The 18,646-nt window shown below is 40.1% G+C and overlaps 1 protein-coding gene across 1 annotated transcript in view; it reads right to left on the bottom strand.

Annotated features, from left to right (window-relative positions):
- The window catches only part of LOC134320280 (dynein axonemal heavy chain 8-like), a 57,170-nt gene extending 43,499 nt beyond the window's left edge, over positions 1-13,671 (bottom strand). Inside the window, exons 1-26 of the mRNA XM_063001619.1 lie at positions 13,540-13,671; positions 13,322-13,456; positions 11,357-11,441; positions 10,828-10,979; positions 10,549-10,738; positions 9,837-10,000; positions 9,126-9,302; positions 8,891-9,004; positions 7,961-8,068; positions 7,759-7,860; positions 7,534-7,680; positions 7,250-7,447; positions 5,987-6,063; positions 5,145-5,244; positions 4,939-5,058; positions 4,481-4,616; positions 4,216-4,400; positions 4,037-4,117; positions 3,270-3,386; positions 3,074-3,193; positions 2,862-2,997; positions 2,670-2,773; positions 1,533-1,639; positions 1,369-1,450; positions 1,150-1,279; positions 245-417 (exon numbers count right to left, since the gene is read on the bottom strand). Coding sequence (XP_062857689.1) covers positions 245-417; positions 1,150-1,279; positions 1,369-1,450; positions 1,533-1,639; positions 2,670-2,773; positions 2,862-2,997; positions 3,074-3,193; positions 3,270-3,386; positions 4,037-4,117; positions 4,216-4,400; positions 4,481-4,616; positions 4,939-5,058; positions 5,145-5,244; positions 5,987-6,063; positions 7,250-7,447; positions 7,534-7,680; positions 7,759-7,860; positions 7,961-8,068; positions 8,891-9,004; positions 9,126-9,302; positions 9,837-10,000; positions 10,549-10,738; positions 10,828-10,979; positions 11,357-11,441; positions 13,322-13,456; positions 13,540-13,668 — 3,369 coding nt within the window. The 5' untranslated portion in view covers positions 13,669-13,671. The remainder of the gene's footprint in view (positions 1-244; positions 418-1,149; positions 1,280-1,368; positions 1,451-1,532; positions 1,640-2,669; positions 2,774-2,861; positions 2,998-3,073; positions 3,194-3,269; positions 3,387-4,036; positions 4,118-4,215; positions 4,401-4,480; positions 4,617-4,938; positions 5,059-5,144; positions 5,245-5,986; positions 6,064-7,249; positions 7,448-7,533; positions 7,681-7,758; positions 7,861-7,960; positions 8,069-8,890; positions 9,005-9,125; positions 9,303-9,836; positions 10,001-10,548; positions 10,739-10,827; positions 10,980-11,356; positions 11,442-13,321; positions 13,457-13,539) is intronic.
- Between the last annotated feature and the right edge of the window lie 4,975 nt (positions 13,672-18,646).

The following is an 18,646-nucleotide window of genomic DNA, read 5'->3' on the forward strand; positions in this document are numbered from 1 at the left end:
GCCGCCTGAGTATTACTGTTGTATTACCGCTGTATTACACCTAACAAAATGTAAACATAACATGATCTATTCAGGTGGCACATCGGTGCCGCTGAGAAAGTGAGAGCTGCACAGTGACATGGACTGATGACCTGGGTTTGATCTAATCAATGTCTGTGACAAATTTAACATGTTGTAATTGTTTATCCAAGTCCAGTAGTTTTGTCCGTTTTACATTAATAAGTTGAGTTGAGTGTTGAGCTACCTTGACTTGGTCGTCTCGGTCCTGATCCCAGATTACTTTGAAGGCTCTGAACTGACTGAGCACATCTCCGGGCTGTTTACCCAGGAGGTTCACCCCTGACATTAGAAGTCCTACAGGCTTGCACACATTCTTGTTTTCAGAAACACTCTGGAAGAAGTTCCTCAGCCGCCCAGCTAGAGAAGAAATTTCCATTTAAACGTTTTTAAACTCAAAATGTCGGATGCTTTCAAATGTTAAAACGAGGAGAAAAAGTTAATAATGTTTTATTGGAATTATTTCACGATCTTTATTTAACATTCACAGCCTTAGTGCTTTAAAAAGCTGTGTTAGCCTTTATAATCGATTAGAACCAATTAAAAACATATTAACAAAGGCGTGTACATTATACTTTGGTTTACACCTGGTGCCCATGCTGCCACACAGATGAAAAAAAAGCCGTCAGTATGTCGTAATAACGAGAAAAGTTCATTTCCTTAAATGCTGCGTAGCCGAACCCAGCTTGAAGACATTTAAGATGCTGTAGCTTGTAACCTTGTAGCTTGCTGTGCCGATCAAGATTCTCCATTAGGAATAGTGCATGTCTAAGATATGTGAGCGGTTTTTACGTCTATATAAAGACTAAGATTTAAGAATCCTTCGCAGTGTTTAAATAGTGATAAAAATATCATCTGTGCTGCTCAGTGACACCAAAACTCATGAAGTAAAAAAAGCATGAAGTAAAATTTGATTCTCTTTATAACAACATACTGACATTTCTTTTCATCTGTGTGGCAGCAATACGCTTCCGGACTTTACAGTACAGAATATGTCTTTCTGTTTTTTGCAGGAAACAAAACAACTCCAAATGCATCAAGCTGAAGGGAAACCGTGGAAGATTCTTAATGATTGTTAATGCCGCCTCTTACATCCAGACTTTCCAACGTCGTCTGAGCGGCAATCCTGTTTCCAGCATGCCACGCCGCGGCTCACCTCCAGCACCAGATGCACCAGGTGAATGATTGCTTGCTGGATCTTATCAAGACTCGGTATCATCACCTTCATCAGAACACAGAACTCTCAATGTGCTTATGGTTCCAAGATTCAGTAACAGCACAGAGTAAAGCATTAGTAATATAAACACTTACCACATTGGGTATGGTCAGGTGGATCTCAGATTTTATTAAAGTTATCACCTCATCTGAGACACTGGGATGGCCGCCAGATGAGCTAGAAAGAAAAAATTACTGCTTTAAATGTTTTGTGTATTTTTTAATGATTTATTTACATGGTGAAACATGTTCATTCTCACCTGGAAATAAACAATCTTCTTTTTAACGTGTCCAGAGACAAACATGTGGCCTTCACCAAAGCGTCCAGAAGTTTTGCGCTGAAGTGAGCATACAGTTCTCTGCACTCCTACAAATAACCAGGAAAATAAACAGCAGGGCCATTAATGATTTAAATCTAAAAATGATTTAAATGTAATTACATTGTTTTTAGGTCTCTTTATCACATGAACATAAAATTGTTATTGTTTGTTTTATACATGGTATGTTTTACATCATAACTGGTGCCCTTGCAGGCCAAACAGAACTAGGTGGAGATTGACGGTGTGGCTCGATTACAGAATAATGTCTTTCTGCCTTTCCAAATCTGGTCGGGAGAGAAGGCATGGAGGTGCAGATGGTTGCCATTGTTTCCGCGTAACAGACAGTCACCTGCGCCTGGTTGAACTTTCATTTGTTCCAGGTGGAGATGTTTCTTTTTATTACAGTTTCACACTTACAGATTTGCTAGCACCTCTGTTGGATCAGATTTGCCAGCTCCTTGTTGGAACTGTGAACTACTTGTGATAATAAAAATAAAAATAAGAAGAAGAAGAGAATGCTGTTTGCTAAGCAGAAACCAGATTGCTAGTGAAAGCGATGCAGAAGTGTTACTGTTGTGTCTGATGCTCCACGGGGAAGTATGAGTACACGATGCACATCACTGTGTTGCTTACCATTTACAGCTAAAGGTTTTGTGTGTGAGACAGTAATACGGTGGCTTCAGGGTATTAGTGGTTAACATTTCACTTGGTGCATTGGTATAACAAATATTAGGTGGAGCAGTGGTCATTTACTTTGGCCTACTATTGCTGAGATCAGGGGTTCGAAACTCAGAGGTGCTACCAGGCAGGCAAGCATCTACAGTGGCATGATTGGATATGTCTTAAAGGGAGATGGGTAGCTGAAGCCATGTGATAAATTGACATCCTGTACTTATTTAACACCGTCCTTGATTTATGTAGAACATGGGAAGCTCTAACTAGAAGGTCTATATATATTATATACATATATACATATATATATCAGTTTGTTTTACAGGCAGTATTTTAGTTATAGATTAATCTTAACTATAGGTGAAGTATTTATTTTAGCTGACAAATAGTGGACCCAGCATTTACGTTTTTAAAGTCTTCGTCTTTATCAGCTTCACGGGCTTCTGCCTTGAACCTGTCTTTATCGTTTGATGAGCCCAGATCTTCTGAGAATGCAACACGTTTGTGTCCTACAAATACAAAACAGCATCATTTTCGTTACTTCTGTTTATATAGAAACGTTTGCAAGGCCTGTTCAGATCAATCTAATCAAAATACCTTTAGGTTTCTCAGCCGGGTCTTTGCTTTCTTTTGGCTCATAAATAGCACTGAAGATTAAAGTCAGTTCCTTCACTGCCTCCTCTACGTGGCTGCTCTTTTGGTTGAGAGTCTGAGCCCACAGCTTAGTCTGAGCCTGTATCAGATTTAAATGTTACTTCATCATAAAGTATTCTTAAGCATCCCGAATGCTGGGGGTAACATGACGTTACCTCGTTGGTGGTAATCAGGTCCTGTAGAGATGAGGCTCTGTCCTCTGGCAGGGTGATGAGGACAGTCTCGGAGATGTTGTGTAAAACACCTTCAATGCGAATCTCGCAAAGATCTGTCACCTGAACATGTTACATGCAGTTAGAAGATACTGTTAATCATGTCACTATTGTTCTCACATACACACTCAGAATGTACCTTCTTTAGAACATGCTGCAGCTCAGCCATGGCAGCATCAAGATCATTGAAAAATGTGTCCAGGATGAGAGACGACCAGCTGAGAAACACCAAGCCTTGACGAAGCACAGAGTCCACCTGGTACACAGAGCAACTGCATTAGATAATATAATCATTCATTCTCTGTTTTACCACTGCCTTATCCTGGTCAGGGCTGCAGTGGGTCTGATTCACCAGGCAAAATGCTGAAAACACCCCAGACAGACACACACACACAATTAGGGCAATTATTAGTAGCTCCAGTTAACCTGACTGCATGTCCTTGGACTTGGACACAGGGAGAACATGCAAACCCCACACAGAAAGGACCCTAGACCTAGGGGAATCAAGCCCAGGCCCTTACTGCTGTTGTGTATTCTGCTTTACTCTGAAGCAATCAGACCTACAGTGTGAAACAAGCCATGGAAGAAATTTAAGGGAGACCCAGCTGATGCACACTGTGATAAGACACTTAATCTAGACCAGGGTTTTAAGCAACCCAAATTCATTTTGTCCATGATTTTTTACACAACCCAGGCAACACAAAGAATGCTATTTACTGTATCTGGTCTCACTGTGATTTACAAGATGTAATATAAAGCCTCCATTTCTCTGCGACCCACTTTGTCTGATTCACGACCCACCCAGGGTTCGAAAAACACTGATCTGGCATTAATTCATATTTACATGTTGATATATTCTATTTAATAATTTATCAGATATAAAAGCCAGTGAGAAGAATATCATACCTTTTTTATTTTTGATATCATCAGACTGTAAAACATAGCAGGAATTTCCTCAAGCGTATCCTCATAACTGCTGATAAACGTCTACACATCACAAACCAAACACACACACACACACACAGTTCACTGTGATTAGCAGGTTTGTTGTAAAGTGAATGAACTGAAAGCTCATTTTTTCCCACCTCTAATCTGAATTGTGTTGTCTTTAGGTGTTTCTCTGTCCTAAACATATACAGAGCCTTCTCGGGAACCTTCAATCCCAGTTTAATCAAGCATTTAATCTCTCGTAATGTCTCGTTTATTGTAGAACTGTTCACCAGCAGTTTCTTTGATTCTGGGTCGCGAACAAGCAGGGTTTCATACAGGGCTGTAAAAGAGGTAAAATCATGAGTGTTTTCCATCATTCCTTTAGGGTTCAAATGTAACAGAAACGCTTAAGATACTTGCCATATTCCAACTGTGGGAACCTGTTCATCCAGGCTGTATAGTAAAGAATCTCAAACTCCACAAACACCGCTGCAGACCTGTTGTACAGCTGCACAACATCCTGCCCCTCAGATGTGGACAGGACCTCTGAGTTTTTCTGCATATTGTTTATACAGCATGTGTAAGTACTTGGTGTATATGGTGAAAATGTTTTTTAATTATTACATAAAACTGAACTGTTCCAAATACACATTTACTGGGACTTCTACTAACAATTCTTATTAAATGATTGAGCTATTTTGTTTTAATTATACTGAATTATTAGCATTAGATTATTTTGCAGGACCTTTCACTAGCAACAAATCATAGTGATTGTATAAATAAATGAAACAGTGAGTCAGGGAGGCTTATGAAAGCAGTGTAGCACAATATGAAATGTTCCTTTAAAAACAAGGAGCGTTCATAAAGTCTGTGTGCACCTCAATGTAACTGATGGGTTCCTGTATTTTGCTGAACAGCTGCCTGACCCAGACAATCCTGCCCGCCACTGGAGGCATGTTTCTGCCTATGGGAGGATCTTCTCTGTAGGTCTGATAGTGCTACACATATAAACACAGGAGTTAATGTTAATTCTGTTGTTCTTTTAGTGTGACAATGATCCTCAGATCTTTAGACCAGCAGAGACCTGGTTTACAGCTTCGAGCTCTGTGACGTAGTGCTGCAGAATCAGGTGGAGGGTTGTGGAGATTTCTGCCTGCAGACACGACATGTTCAGTTTCTGAAACCTAGAAACCAAACACATTCATTAACGACTGAACGTGATCTGCTTTGTCAAACATTAGCTGATATAAGATAACACGGGGGGGGTTAGGGTTAGGGTTAGGGTCAGTCTGTTTGCCACCTTAAACTGTACCATTAAATAGTTCTGCATGAATAATAATTACAATAACAATAACATAGTTCTGAACAAAGTGATAGAAATCAGCTATAATACTTAAAGAGATCAGCAAGACGTGCAGGAGCTAAACCGGACTTTGTAGTAACAAATGTACCAGACTGCCAGTGTAACTTAATTATCCTGCCATAATGTAATCTGGGTTTTTAGTGACTTTTTATACGTCATACTGCCTTATTACAGCGACCGGTTTCTGGCAAATTATTCACACACATTTCCAGCTAAATCAGTCTCTCTGATGTGGGTGTCTGAATTGAGAACTGGTCATCCTGTCTGGAGTGTTTCTGTCACCCACTGCTATAATGGTCAGTCCTTTTTATTGATACTCAGTGTGAATAAAACAAACTTACAAAGACCGGTTAAGACTTTTTACATCATATCAGCCAATGCCTGATTGTATAGATCTCTGATCCAGTCCTTCCTCTATTTTTTTCATCAGACTTTCAAACAATTAACCAGTTGAAGGCAAATTCAAAAGCATTTGAAGCCCCGATTTAACTATTATAAACCCAATACGATACACTGTCTGTACTGTAAGATGTGGATTTGAATAGCTGTATGTTAAAGAGCACCTTTGTAGGAGGTTTAAGGCTTGTTGAGATGAAAAAATCTTGGAGAAACATTTTCTCATTAAATCTTGAAGTTGGTGCTGAAGAAAAAAAAAATGATATGTTTAATTGTATATATGTAAAAGTAATTGTATACATGTAAAAGAGTGCAAACTGCAGCTGAATTAATTATCCTGTAATTATGCTAGACGTTTATATTACATTAATCATAATGATAAATGACGTATGAAAGGATAATCTACTCTGGTCAGACACAACAAATAGAACTCTTTGGTTGGCACATTCAGTTTGGAGGGAGAAGGATGGCACATATCCATAAAACAGCACACCTACAAAGAAGTATGAAGCTGAAAGCATTAGGATATAAGGCTGCTTTTCTGTAAACGCTACAAGAGCACAAAATCTGGGAACATACCAGAACTTACTACAGAAATAATCGTAATATTACGAAAATAACTCGAGACGTGATTCTAAAATAAAATGATAATGCCCGAATCTCCGGACATAAATTATTTTGGAAATTTAACAGTTTTTTAAACTGTGAGTACATCAGAAATACCACAATTGTGAAATGGAACGGGCCAAATCCAACCTGTAATGCTGTAGAACAGTGGTGCCCAACCACTGGGCCACAGGCCGGGTCATTTATTACCGGGCCGCACAGAAAGAATAAATAATTAGAGATCGCTACAAAGGCAATGACAACACTGGGGCCAGTGATAGCTCAGTGGTTAAGGTACTGGACTAGTAAACAGAAGGTTGCCGGTTCAAGCCCCGCCACCACCAAGTTGCCACTGTTGGGTCCTTGAGCAAGGCCCTTAACACTCAATTGCTCATTGTGTAAGTCGCTTTGGATAAAAGCGTCTGCTAAATGCTGAAAATGTAAAATGTAAAACACTGGGTCCATTTCTAACATCCTATCTTTGTGAAGCGGGATTTTCTGCAGTGGTGAAAGTTACGGATTAGACCGAACATAAGGAACAAACTTCAGGTGTTATTGCCTCCTATCACCCCTAGGTGGGGGTGTCCATTATTGGTGAGTAGTATTGTTATGCACTTTGTGTTTTTATTATGCCCGCTGGCCCGTGAAATTATATCTTATATGAAACCGGTATATGGTGCAAAAAAGGTTTGGGACCGCTGCTATAAAAAGCAAATGATGTCTTAGTGTAGACATTCCAACTTTAACTACTAACAACGGCACTGGAAAAAAGTACTAATGAGTTTAGTCTGTTTAATGTTTCTTAAGTCAAACACTCCACTCACCTCCAGGTTACTGATGTGAGACATGAACTCGGTAAAGTCCACCTCAAACACCTCTCTTCTTTGAGCCAGTATGTCGTACTCCTTCTTTTTTATGTTGATGTAGATGTTCTGAAACTTTGCAGCTAGAGCCTCGAGCCCTTCGATTCTTGACTGGCCGAGGGCCGAGAACGATTTTATCACTGTGATCATCTGAGTTATCTAAAAACACAAAACACTTCAGGGATTCAGGGATGGACCAGGACGGCTCTGCTCGGTGTCGTGGTCATGTGAAAATGGCTGGTCACCTTCTCGAGCCTCTTGCAGAAATCGTCAAACTTGCGGAAGATGTACATCTCCGACACCTCGAATGATTTCCCGGGCTGCGTCTCGAGCCTCTGCTTCTTCGTACTTTGGAAGCATGACCGATACTCCTCAAACAGGCAGATACACTCCTGTTGCAAAAAGATAACAGACGATTCGTTTAACTGGATATAAAACGAGGAGAGCCGAATAAACAAACCACACCCTACCTGCATCTTCTTAATGAGATCGTGTGTGTCCTGATCCCAAATGCTTGAGGTGCCATTATTAGTAAGGTAAGCTCTGCAGGCGGTCACCATCTGATTAGTAACCTGTAATGATGTATACACAGTATTTCGGATTCTCTGTATGATCAAATGAAACCACCAGGTAACTAAAACAATCCAATCAAATATACAAGTATGCACGTACTTTAATAAAAAGTGTAGACATTCGTTCAGACGTGTTGTAATATCTTGACACATCATGTATCATGCAAATGGTGGTGATGAGAGTCCGGATACTTTTAGTCATGGTGACCTAAAAATAATATAAACACAGAAGTGATACAAACCTAATAAACGGTGATAGTATTAGGGAAGAGCGATTTAGCCAAAAGTATGTGGACACACAGCATGCGCTAGAGGGAGAAGTACATATTGAAAAGAAACAACGTTCCTCCAGGACCAGGGTGCAACACAGAACAAAAAGGCCTACAATAAATACAAAAGACATTTCTAATCTAAAAAAACAATATATAGAGGCAAGAGTAGTGTTGGCCTGTACATGGTACTGAGAAGATGATGAGTGAGGTGAAAAACAAGTACATCCCATACCAAAACCATGGGTGCAAGTATAGTGTTCCCACCCAAACTGAGGCTGTCACAGCCTACTCAATTCTGGGAAGGCTTTCCACAACATCTTAAAATATCTATAGGAATTTGTGCTCCTGATTTCTTCCTAGCATGTTCAGTAGTGCTAAGGTCAGGGCTTTATGCGAGCCACTTCAGTCCCCTCAGCAAACTCATTAAACCATGTCTGTATTAACCAGGTTATGTGCATGGGGTGCAGTCAAACTGGGGCACCCTCAAACTCCAAGAGAACGATCCACCTCAGAACATACAGAAGTTAAAGGAGTAGCTGATAATGTCCTGCTATAAGATACCACAGGACTCTTTCAGATGTCTGAGCAGGTCAGAGCTGTTTAGGCAGCACATATGGCGGGTAGTCCTAATGTTTTGGCTCATGGGTGTGCATATAGGTCATATACTTAGGAGCACAAAGATTAAATTCTTATTTTCTTTTATTCACTTACCCTAGTGAGCCACTAATTCTGAGCACGTTGGAGTAAAGTACACTTACTGGATCAGAGTTATAAAGAGGCCGACATATTTTCTCCAGGCTGGAGAGATATTTTACGTTGTCCTTAGCCTCGTTCGCACAGTCAGTTATTCTGTTATCTAGCTCCCGCCATAGCTGAAGAACAAAACCATTTTATTAGAGCCACAATAAACTGTGGTGTACGATATCATGCCTATCTCTGTACGTCATTATACATCACCATTAAAAAACAGATATTTTTTATGATGTCTTGTACCTTTATGGTCTTTGATCGGTTTATATGAAGGACGTTCACCACAGTTTTACATTCTGAGCCTTTGATGTGTTCTATGATGGAGCTGAACTTTGCAGACATCCTTTTCCAGTGTTCGAGTTCTGTCAAAGGCCCCAACGCATCATCTTCTCTACGAATCTGATTCCTTTCTGTCAGCACCTACAACCCAAAAGGTCTCACACGGTCACCTTTAAATCTGCACGACAGGATGTAGTGGCAGTACAAAGACCATAGATTTGTGGCAAGGCAGTGTGTCAGACGTGCTAAAATAACTTAATAAATAACATGTATGGTACATTAGTATGGTACATTAATATTACCCAAAGCTGTAGGGAATATCTCTAGTTTCTAAGCTGCTTATTTGCAAGGGGTGCTGGAGCCTATCCCAGCTCTCAATGGGCGCAAGGCACACAGAAACACCCTGGACGGGGCTATTGTACCTCTAGCTATAGTATACATCTTCATGTTCCTGTTCTGTCATGTTTGCTGTGATTTTGATAGCTGTTTTTAATTAAATGAAGCTTAAACACCTTGTTGATAAGAAACCATGTGACGTGATTTAAATTTTAACAGGTCATTTATGGTAAATTGAAAGCTAATGTGACTGAAACACTTTAAAAAGTCGTACATGTGCTGTAAGGGCAAATTTACACAGGTAACATGACTGTACTGTTGTTATGTGAAGGCGCGCACCTGTTCGATCTGCTTGTGCCACCCCATTAAAATCTCCTCGAGTCTGCGCACCATGTCCGCGTCTTCAGCCGCCGCTTTTATATTCTCAAAGGTCACAAGTCTGGAGAAGTCGATCTCTGAGGCTTTTGTTAGTTTAACGGTACCCTCGATGCTCAGCTGCATCTCTGCAGAATGAATCATACATGACCAGCTTAAACACGGGGGGGTCTAAACACAATCTAGTCGTATCCGATTCCTCGACTGTAACTACTCCCACGCTGAAGCACAGACTATCAAGCGCTTCCTCTGACACATGTGCAGTCACTGACCGCTTCTTTTTTCCTGCCAGGAACAGCATATCACAGAGAGGCACATCAAAAAGAACCCGACTCATGCAGATGAAGCGTTTGGCTACTGCACACGTGTCAGAGGGGGCGTGTGTTAGATACTGCCCTCCTCAAACAGGGTCAGGTCTGCAGCAGTGGAGGGGCGATATAATCGAGAGAACTGGATATGACTAGGTTGGGAGAAAAAGGGAAAATGCATAAAAACAATAAAAAAAGAAACCTAGAAATAACCTCAGTTAATTTACATTATCTAAACATAAATTACACCAGTCAGGATTCTATTTGCCTTTTAATTCTTTATCAGAACCAGCCTACATACCACTGTTTATAACCTTTTTAGAATTACAGAAGATATAAAAACACATATTTTTAAAACATACTCTTACCATCCAGAAAGTGCGTGAAGTGAAACAGGTCATCTCTAAAGTTCTGCTTGATTTTCTCTCCATGTTTAGACTGGTTTAAAGCCCCCCAGTTCTCAGTTGTACAAACTGCTGGTATGTACACATTTGATAACAAATCTCTTATTCCTTTCAGCATCCCCTCTGTGGCGCTGAGCATGGATAGATAAATCTCCTACAATAAAAACAGACCAGGCATCTCTGAAATGAGCACAGCTCACTGCAGAAATAATAACAATGTGCTAACTAAGTGCAGTTTGTCACCTTGTGGATGTTCGCTGGGTTGAGTGCAACATCCGCGTTGGTTCTCAGAAAAAACAAACAAAGTCCTTCAAAGCATGTGTCGGACATATCGGCCAGGAACAGTCGCATCATTTTGGTTCCCTTCGACACGCCAGGAAAAGTGCGACCACATTCTACAGCATTTAATATGAACAGGATGAGAAAAGAGAGTGTTCAGTAGCAGAAATTACCTTTGTGTAATATTATAGTGAATGTCCTTAATTGGCCAAATCCTGTTTAAATAATAATAATATGCTTCCTTAACAAATATTGAATCAATACATAACAGCAACACCCTGTCAATAATAAAACATAAATGTATGTAAATAAATGAATTAATACACAATGTTTAAGAGACGTAGGGAGCAGAACATACATGCTGTTTATTACTGTGCATGACACGACTATGCTGTTGTTATAACAATATAGCTGATTTGTGGATATTCTTTAATTTGTTCTGTTAATACAGATAAAAAGCAACATAAAGACGTTCAGCTCTTCATGTCCTCACCTACTCCTGGAACCTCTGATTCCTGGTACGCAAATGAAATAACTTCTGACCCTCCTTTGGCAAAGAAATCATCAAACGGTGCTAACTATCAAAAAAAGACAGAAAGGCCTGGTTATGTGGTGCATTTTAAATGCAAAATAAGTGAAAGAAACTGAGTTATGCATCACTGTTTGGCTAAGCAATACATTTAATTGTAGTTTGTTTCCGTTATTTTGTCCACCTCTGTTGCTTTCACTGTATAAATTAGGGCTGGGCGATTTTCACGATTAATTCGGTTAATTCGCATGAACGTTTTCAATCGCGATTGTTTACATACTTTATATTTTAATGAAAATACCAACATGTCACGAAGCAGAAACTGAGCAGACGCTCGCGGAATATAAATCAGGGAAAGTTTCATATAAAAACAGGGTACAAAACCAGTTGGAGTCCAAAACCAGCGAAAACCAAAACAGTAAACGGAAGATAACAAGGATTATACACGCTAACGGTTAGATTCAGAAATAAGGAGCGCAAACACGATCGGCAAAACGAGACACAAACAGAAGAGTTTCATTAAGATTCACTGAATCAAACACCGCTGAACTGAATCAAAATACGGAGCCGATGAGCGCGATCAGGATTGGCTGGAAAGTAACGAGTTACATTTACTCGCGTTACTGTAATTGAGTCGGTCTTTTTGTGTACTTGTACTTTTTAAAGTAGATTTTACAGCCTGTCATTTTACTTTTACTTAAGTTCAGTTCAGTTCATTTTATTTATATAGCACTATTGCAGACAATAATGTCTGCCCAAAGTGCTTCACAAAAAGTACAAATTTACATGTACACACATACATATACACACATACATATACACACATACACAAACACAACGACATAACCCATCAATCTCAACTATTATCATAGGCCATAGCATAAAAATAAGCTTTTAATTTAGTTTTAAAACAGGTCAATGATGATGCAGCCCTAATCTCTAGCGGCAAACTGTTCCACAATCTTGGGGCCGCAATTAAAAAGGCCCGATCTCCTTTTTGCTTTGATCTGGATCGTGGAACAAAAAGAAGTAGCTGAGATGACGACCTTAAGGCTCGCGCAGCCTCGTAGCCTTAAGTAAGTTTTGTACTAAGAATTGTAATTCACTACATTTTAAATCACATCCGTTACTGAGTAAAGAAATCGCGTCTGGGAAACTGCTGCAGTGAATTCTGCGATAGGGAGTCGGATCTTTTGTCTCGGTTCCTTTTAAAGAGCCGTATGTATGTAATGACTCCCAAATGCGCGAATCGGTTCCTTTATTTTGGCTTAAAGGGCCGTTCAATGGAATCGAATCATTCTACGACACATAATAGTGGTTAACACAGTTTGAAGGTTTTATGGGACTAAAATGACACATTACACATCCTTACATGTTTAAAATGTTGTATCCACCCCCCAAATCACAAGAGGACAAAATCAAAGCTGAGTTGAGTGATCGCTTGATGCCCCCCCCCCCAGTGTAGATACTGATACAGACTCACTCAGTGGTGGAAACAGCACAGTACAGGCTCGTACGAGTTCCTTTTAAGAAACCTGTAAAGGACTTTTTGTAGTTTTTTTTCCTAATGTAAGGAGGTTCTGCTGAACATCATTTAAAATTAAAGTTGTTTGTGAGCTATTCTTAGATATAGATAGATAAGGATATAGATCATTTAGATCTATTTTGTTTTAATTATTGTGATATCGTTATTGTTATAAAGTTTGAGTCCCTTAAAAGGATTATTATAGGTGGTGCTGTTACTATTTTTGCACTTCTGCAGCCTTTAATTACAATGCAAAAAAAGAAATTTGAGTCTTATTTTAATTGCATTATACAAGAACAAAAAAAAATCTAAATCATAATCGACAATCGGGTATAATTTTAAAATAATCGAGATTTTTTTTTTTGCAAAATCGCCCAGCCCTATAAATCTGCTGTAAAACTTACTGATGGGGCATCAAGAATAAAATCTTCTACCGCTGAAACTTCCAGGCCAAGCCCAACAGCCAGGACTTCAAACATGTACTGGTGTGCTGGCGTCAGACTAGCCTTCCTCACCTCCCTCTCCTGTCTGAATCTGGCCTACAGGTTAACAAAGTCCTGCTGGTCAGCTTCACGTCTACAGAACAGGTCTTTCATTATGGTTTAATGTAAATTCATCTCACCTGTTTCTCCATTGTGGATTTGTGAATGGCCAGCATGCTCAAAGCAGACTGGTGATACCTGCCTGGCCTTCGCTTTACAGACTCTGATGGGTTCGTGTCCCCCATTTCTGCCTGCGAAGCTCCACTCATGTCTATCAAAAGCACAAGTGCATTAAATCCATATAAATTTATGTGATATTTAAAGCTGCCATATAAAATGAATCAGTCACATCACTTCCTGTAACAGGACAAACACTGATGTGACATGAACTTTAAAGGATCGTCAGTGTTTTTTAATAGACAATAAGAGTTTTTGTTTTGTACTACTGTATTTATGTGTCACCACAATGGATCTGGATGCTCTTCCTGAGGCGACCCTCCCTACTTAATAGTACACAGACAAATGCCCAACCTCCCCAATTTAGAATGTGTGTGTACTGTACAGTTTAGATTAGCCATTCCACCATCTGCATGTTTTGGATGGTGCTATCAAACCACAGTACACAGTAGAAAACCATGTGGACTTGGGGAGAACGTGCAAAATTTCTCATAGTCAGCAGCCGGAGGGGCGATTCGAATCCAGACCCTCGGAGTTCATGTTGCTAGGCCACATCTACTCGATCTGCTGCGCACCCGTGCACTGTAGTTAGTTACATAACAGATTTGTCGATACCCAGGTCCTTTTTGTGTGCAGTTTGCATGTTCTCCCCATGTCCATGTGGGTTTCCTCCGGGAACACTGGTTTCCTCCCACAGTACAAAGACGTGCCAAGTTAACTGGAGAAACAAAATTGTCCTTGTGTAACGAGTCAATACCGTTTCTGTCACTCCCCTTGTTGGAGCGCGTAAGCGCGTGCTAAGCCCTACCGCGGCCACGCCCCCTCCCCTTGGCGCTAAGCCCTACCGCGGCCACGCCCCCTCCCCTTGATAGAGCGCGGAGCAAACGCGTGTGACAAGCGCTGCTTCTGCCACGCCCCCCCTCCCCTTCTGGGAGCGCGTGCTAAGCCCTGCCGCGGCCACGCCCCCTCCCCTTGGTGCTAAGCCCTACCGCGGCCACGCCCCCTCCCCTTGATAGAGCGCGGAGCAAACGCGTGTGACGAGCGCTGCTTCTGCCACGCCCCCCCTCCCCTTGTTGGAGCGCGAAAGCGCGTGCTAAGCCCTACCGCGGCCACGCCCCCTCCCCTTGATAGAGCGCGGAGCAAACGCCCCCCTTCCCCTCAGTGAGCCACGGCTCAATCGCGGATGCCTGGAACATCTTCCGTCAGTCCCGTGTGCCACCGGCTCATAGTATTAATCTCGTAGTGCCACGCCCCCCCCGGTCGGCCGCTCGCAAAACCCCTGATGAATGTAACCAGAGTGTGTTAAAATCCTAATAAATAAATAGATTTAAATTCGTTCTGAAGGAATCAGTAAGTAAAAGAATCGATTCAGTAGGACCTGCACCGAGAATTCATAGAGGAATCGATTCATTTACACATTGACTAAAACGAACCGACTCACCAAAAAGAATAATTTGTAAATCATTTGAAACCGTTAACCGGTATAAAACGGGTTCATTGCAAAATCATGAAATGAAAATAAATACCGAACGGTCTAAGTAATAATTTATCTAAATGAATATTAAACAGGACTTACTAACTAGCTCAGAGCCAGGGTCGATTCAGTAGTAACTGTCATTAACGTTAGCTTACCTTTTAACGGACTTACCTTAACTTTACCTTTCAAAATAACGTTTTAAAAATGAATTTCCCTCGAATTTTTGGCTAATATTTCAGTTTCATTTCGATTTCAAATATAAAAGTTATAAATGTTTGGATAGAAAATTACCGATAAGAGAAGAACCGTCTGGTAGAAAACCGTTATTTCGAGTCTCGTGAGAAGAAAGGGCGCGAAGGAATGGTCGCGTCCCAAACCGCACACTGCTGTACTAACTAGTGTGTAAAAACACCATAGATACCATGTTATTGTGCACTCGTTAGGCATCCTATATATTAAACCTGTATGAGATAACGCAGCCAGGAATCCGCATATGTTTGGTATAAAACCAGAATGCACTTACAAAATCATTAAAACGATTATGATAGGTCGCTCATTAATAATAACCTGGACACATATGCAGAAATGTAAAGATTGATAAATTAACATAACAGAAATAAAAGTTACATTCTTTTCTTAATTCTGTGTAAGGCATGACTGGAATACACACTAAAATGCGAAACTTTATTAGTCATTTATACATATTCATATGTACAGTACAATTAAATTCTTTCTTCGCGCATCCCAGCTTGTTTGTGCAGGGTCAGCCAGTGTACGGCCCCCCTGAAGCTTGCTCAAGGGCCCAACAGTGGCTGCATGGCCGAGCTGGGATTCAAACTTTCAACCTTTCGGTTGATAGCCAAGAGCTCTACCCACCAGGCTACCACTGTCCCCACTGTCACTGACCCTAGGCAGAGTGCCAATCCATCACAAGGCTACACACTTTTATATTCACTCGTTCACACACCTAGGGCCACGTTAGGGCAGCCAATCCACCTAGTAACATGTTTTGGGAAAGTGGGAGAAAGCCTGAGTGTCCAGAGGAAACTGTCCCCTATGCATAGTACATCTGGCTTTTTTTTTTTACCAGGCTTAAACATGTGGTCTAAATCAATCATCAATTTCCTTCCAACTTCTAAAACCAATGTGCAGGGAAAACTTTTTTTTTGACCTTTTAAGGCATATATACAGGCATTTTTTTATGCCAAAAAAGCTTGGTTACATTCTATATCAATGGGCGCTCTTTCCCCTGCCTAAAAGAGAAAAATTATAGCAGTATGTTTAAATATGACTTCTTACTTCTTGGTATTTAGGTTGTAAATAGGGTAGTGTCAGTAAACCCAACACATTTTGACAACCTTTTCCTGCTTTACCTGCTTTAACTTTGTGTTGCAACACCAGTACAAGGATATGGCACTGACACGTGCACCTTCCAATGGGTAGGATGTTTGGCATACCCCAGCCCTCAGACATAGCCAATAGTGGCTGTATAGATGCCAGACTGGCTGATAGCACCACAGGGATTTTAACCCCATATTTCAGCAGTTGCGGGATGGTGTGATTTACCACCGTGCCAACAGAGCGTCCGACTTTAAAATATTAAGACAAGATAAGACTTTATTGATCCTCCTAGGAAAATTAAGTTGTTATAGCAGTACAAGACAAGGGTGGCAAAGAATAGAAAGAAACAACAACTAAGAAGAAACATTAAAAATGAAATAAATAAATAAATAAATGAATAAAATACAGATTTAAGAGCTGACAGACAAAATACACACATGGTGTGTGGTTATTTACACTAGGTTGAATTTTTTCTATTTTTAATTGCAACAAAATTGACCTTTATCTGTTTTTAGAGTTATCTGTTCTGGTTAAAGTGAAAAAAAAAAAAACGACTTCAATATTATCTCAGGTCAAGGTTTTGAGATACAAAGTCCATGTGTTAACTGATGCCCCTACGTGGTGGGTAGAAGAGTCTATCTAGAATGCATACTACTATACTAACAGTGTGTAAGCAGAATAAACTAGTGTGCGTGTATGAGCGGTGAGAAGAGTACTATCGAGTACGGTAGTATTCTAAATATCCCGCCTCCTAATCCGTGATTGGAGGACTGGCAGAGGATATGATTGGCTCATACCACGCGGAAGAAAGTGATATTTGCACAAGGGCGGGTTCGTCTGAATACGGGTAGGGTGAAGATTGTGGAAACACCTGTTTTCAGGCAAGACCGTGTAGTTCAGTATGAGTGTAAAGCTGATCCAGCACTCTGAATCCTGAGCTTTGCTGGGACTGTGAGCACTGTGAGTATATAACACATGATTTCTCATTATTTAAATATAAATGTATATGTGTTTTGTGTTTAATATATAATACAGGTTTGCTCGGGTTTTCCTGCATCATCAGTTTGAATGAGCACAGCTAGGCAGGTCAGACCTGATCAGATTCTTGCTGCTTGTGTCTTTCATTGCAGGAACTTTTGCTCTAAAATGTTTAGTTTTTATTGTTTAAATAAGATGTCAAAGCAGCAAGAAACACCACAAGGATGGAAGCTTGAATTTAAAGTGACTTAATCAGGGGTTGTCATTCGTTTCCATGTCAAGGTCCAACTTATCACTACAACAAAACGAACAAAACATTTGAAATGGTGGCATATAAGTAATAATAACAGCTCTCAAAATACTTTATTTATTTTCTTTTCACTAAGCAAATCATCTTGGTCAGGGTTGAGGTGGATTTACAGCACTCATAACCACCGGGCTCATGCGGAAGGTGGATTGCTGCAGGTATGAGAGTGTAAAGTGTGTGTTTGTTCAGTACAGTGTTGGTCAGTCAATTTTCACCACATATATCCACATTTGGACAAATTAATGTTTAAAGACAGCCAAAGGATGCTTTTAACCCATAATTTCTTAAACATTAATGTGAATAAGGTGGACGGTCCAAACCCCACGTTAATGAGTGCAGCACCATTGTGATTGATCAGCGTTCTTCTCTCTCCTGAAGGTCTCGTTTTACTTTAGAGCCACTTTTATTTCTTTTGTTTCTTTTTCATTAGACGTGAAGATTAAACTGTGCTCATTGGATTTAAATAAAGTCGACAGTCTTGCTTGAACAATGCGTGGTGTTTGAGTCTGAAACCTGAAGCAGGGTTACGGTTTAGACAAAAGTTTATGACCCTAGTTGGAGTGTGTAATGGTCCTGGGGGTTTCAGGTTTTAATAACACACTTCTTTGTGTAACATAAAAAATATAATAAATGTTATTTTTATTGATAGTTGAATACTAAAACTGTGAATCTTACAATCTGAAAGAACACCAAATTCATATCATATCAGTCACTTTCTGTTGAGGTAAAGTCTGTTAGTTGATTATTTCTCTCACCCAGGTAATCAAACTCACAGTACTAAATTTTAAATCAGTATAATGTTCATTGAATTAACAAAAATAATAACAGTTAATCAGTAAATTACATAACTAAGTGGTAATTATAGAAGTATAAATCTGTAGGTGAACTATTACTGGGAAATAATATATGATTATCTAGAGTGGATTGAATAGTGGGTAGAACCAGGAGGTTTAGAGCCTGATTGAAG

This window comes from Trichomycterus rosablanca, chromosome 9, assembly GCF_030014385.1.
Source record: "Trichomycterus rosablanca isolate fTriRos1 chromosome 9, fTriRos1.hap1, whole genome shotgun sequence".
NCBI classification, from domain to species: domain Eukaryota; kingdom Metazoa; phylum Chordata; class Actinopteri; order Siluriformes; family Trichomycteridae; genus Trichomycterus; species Trichomycterus rosablanca.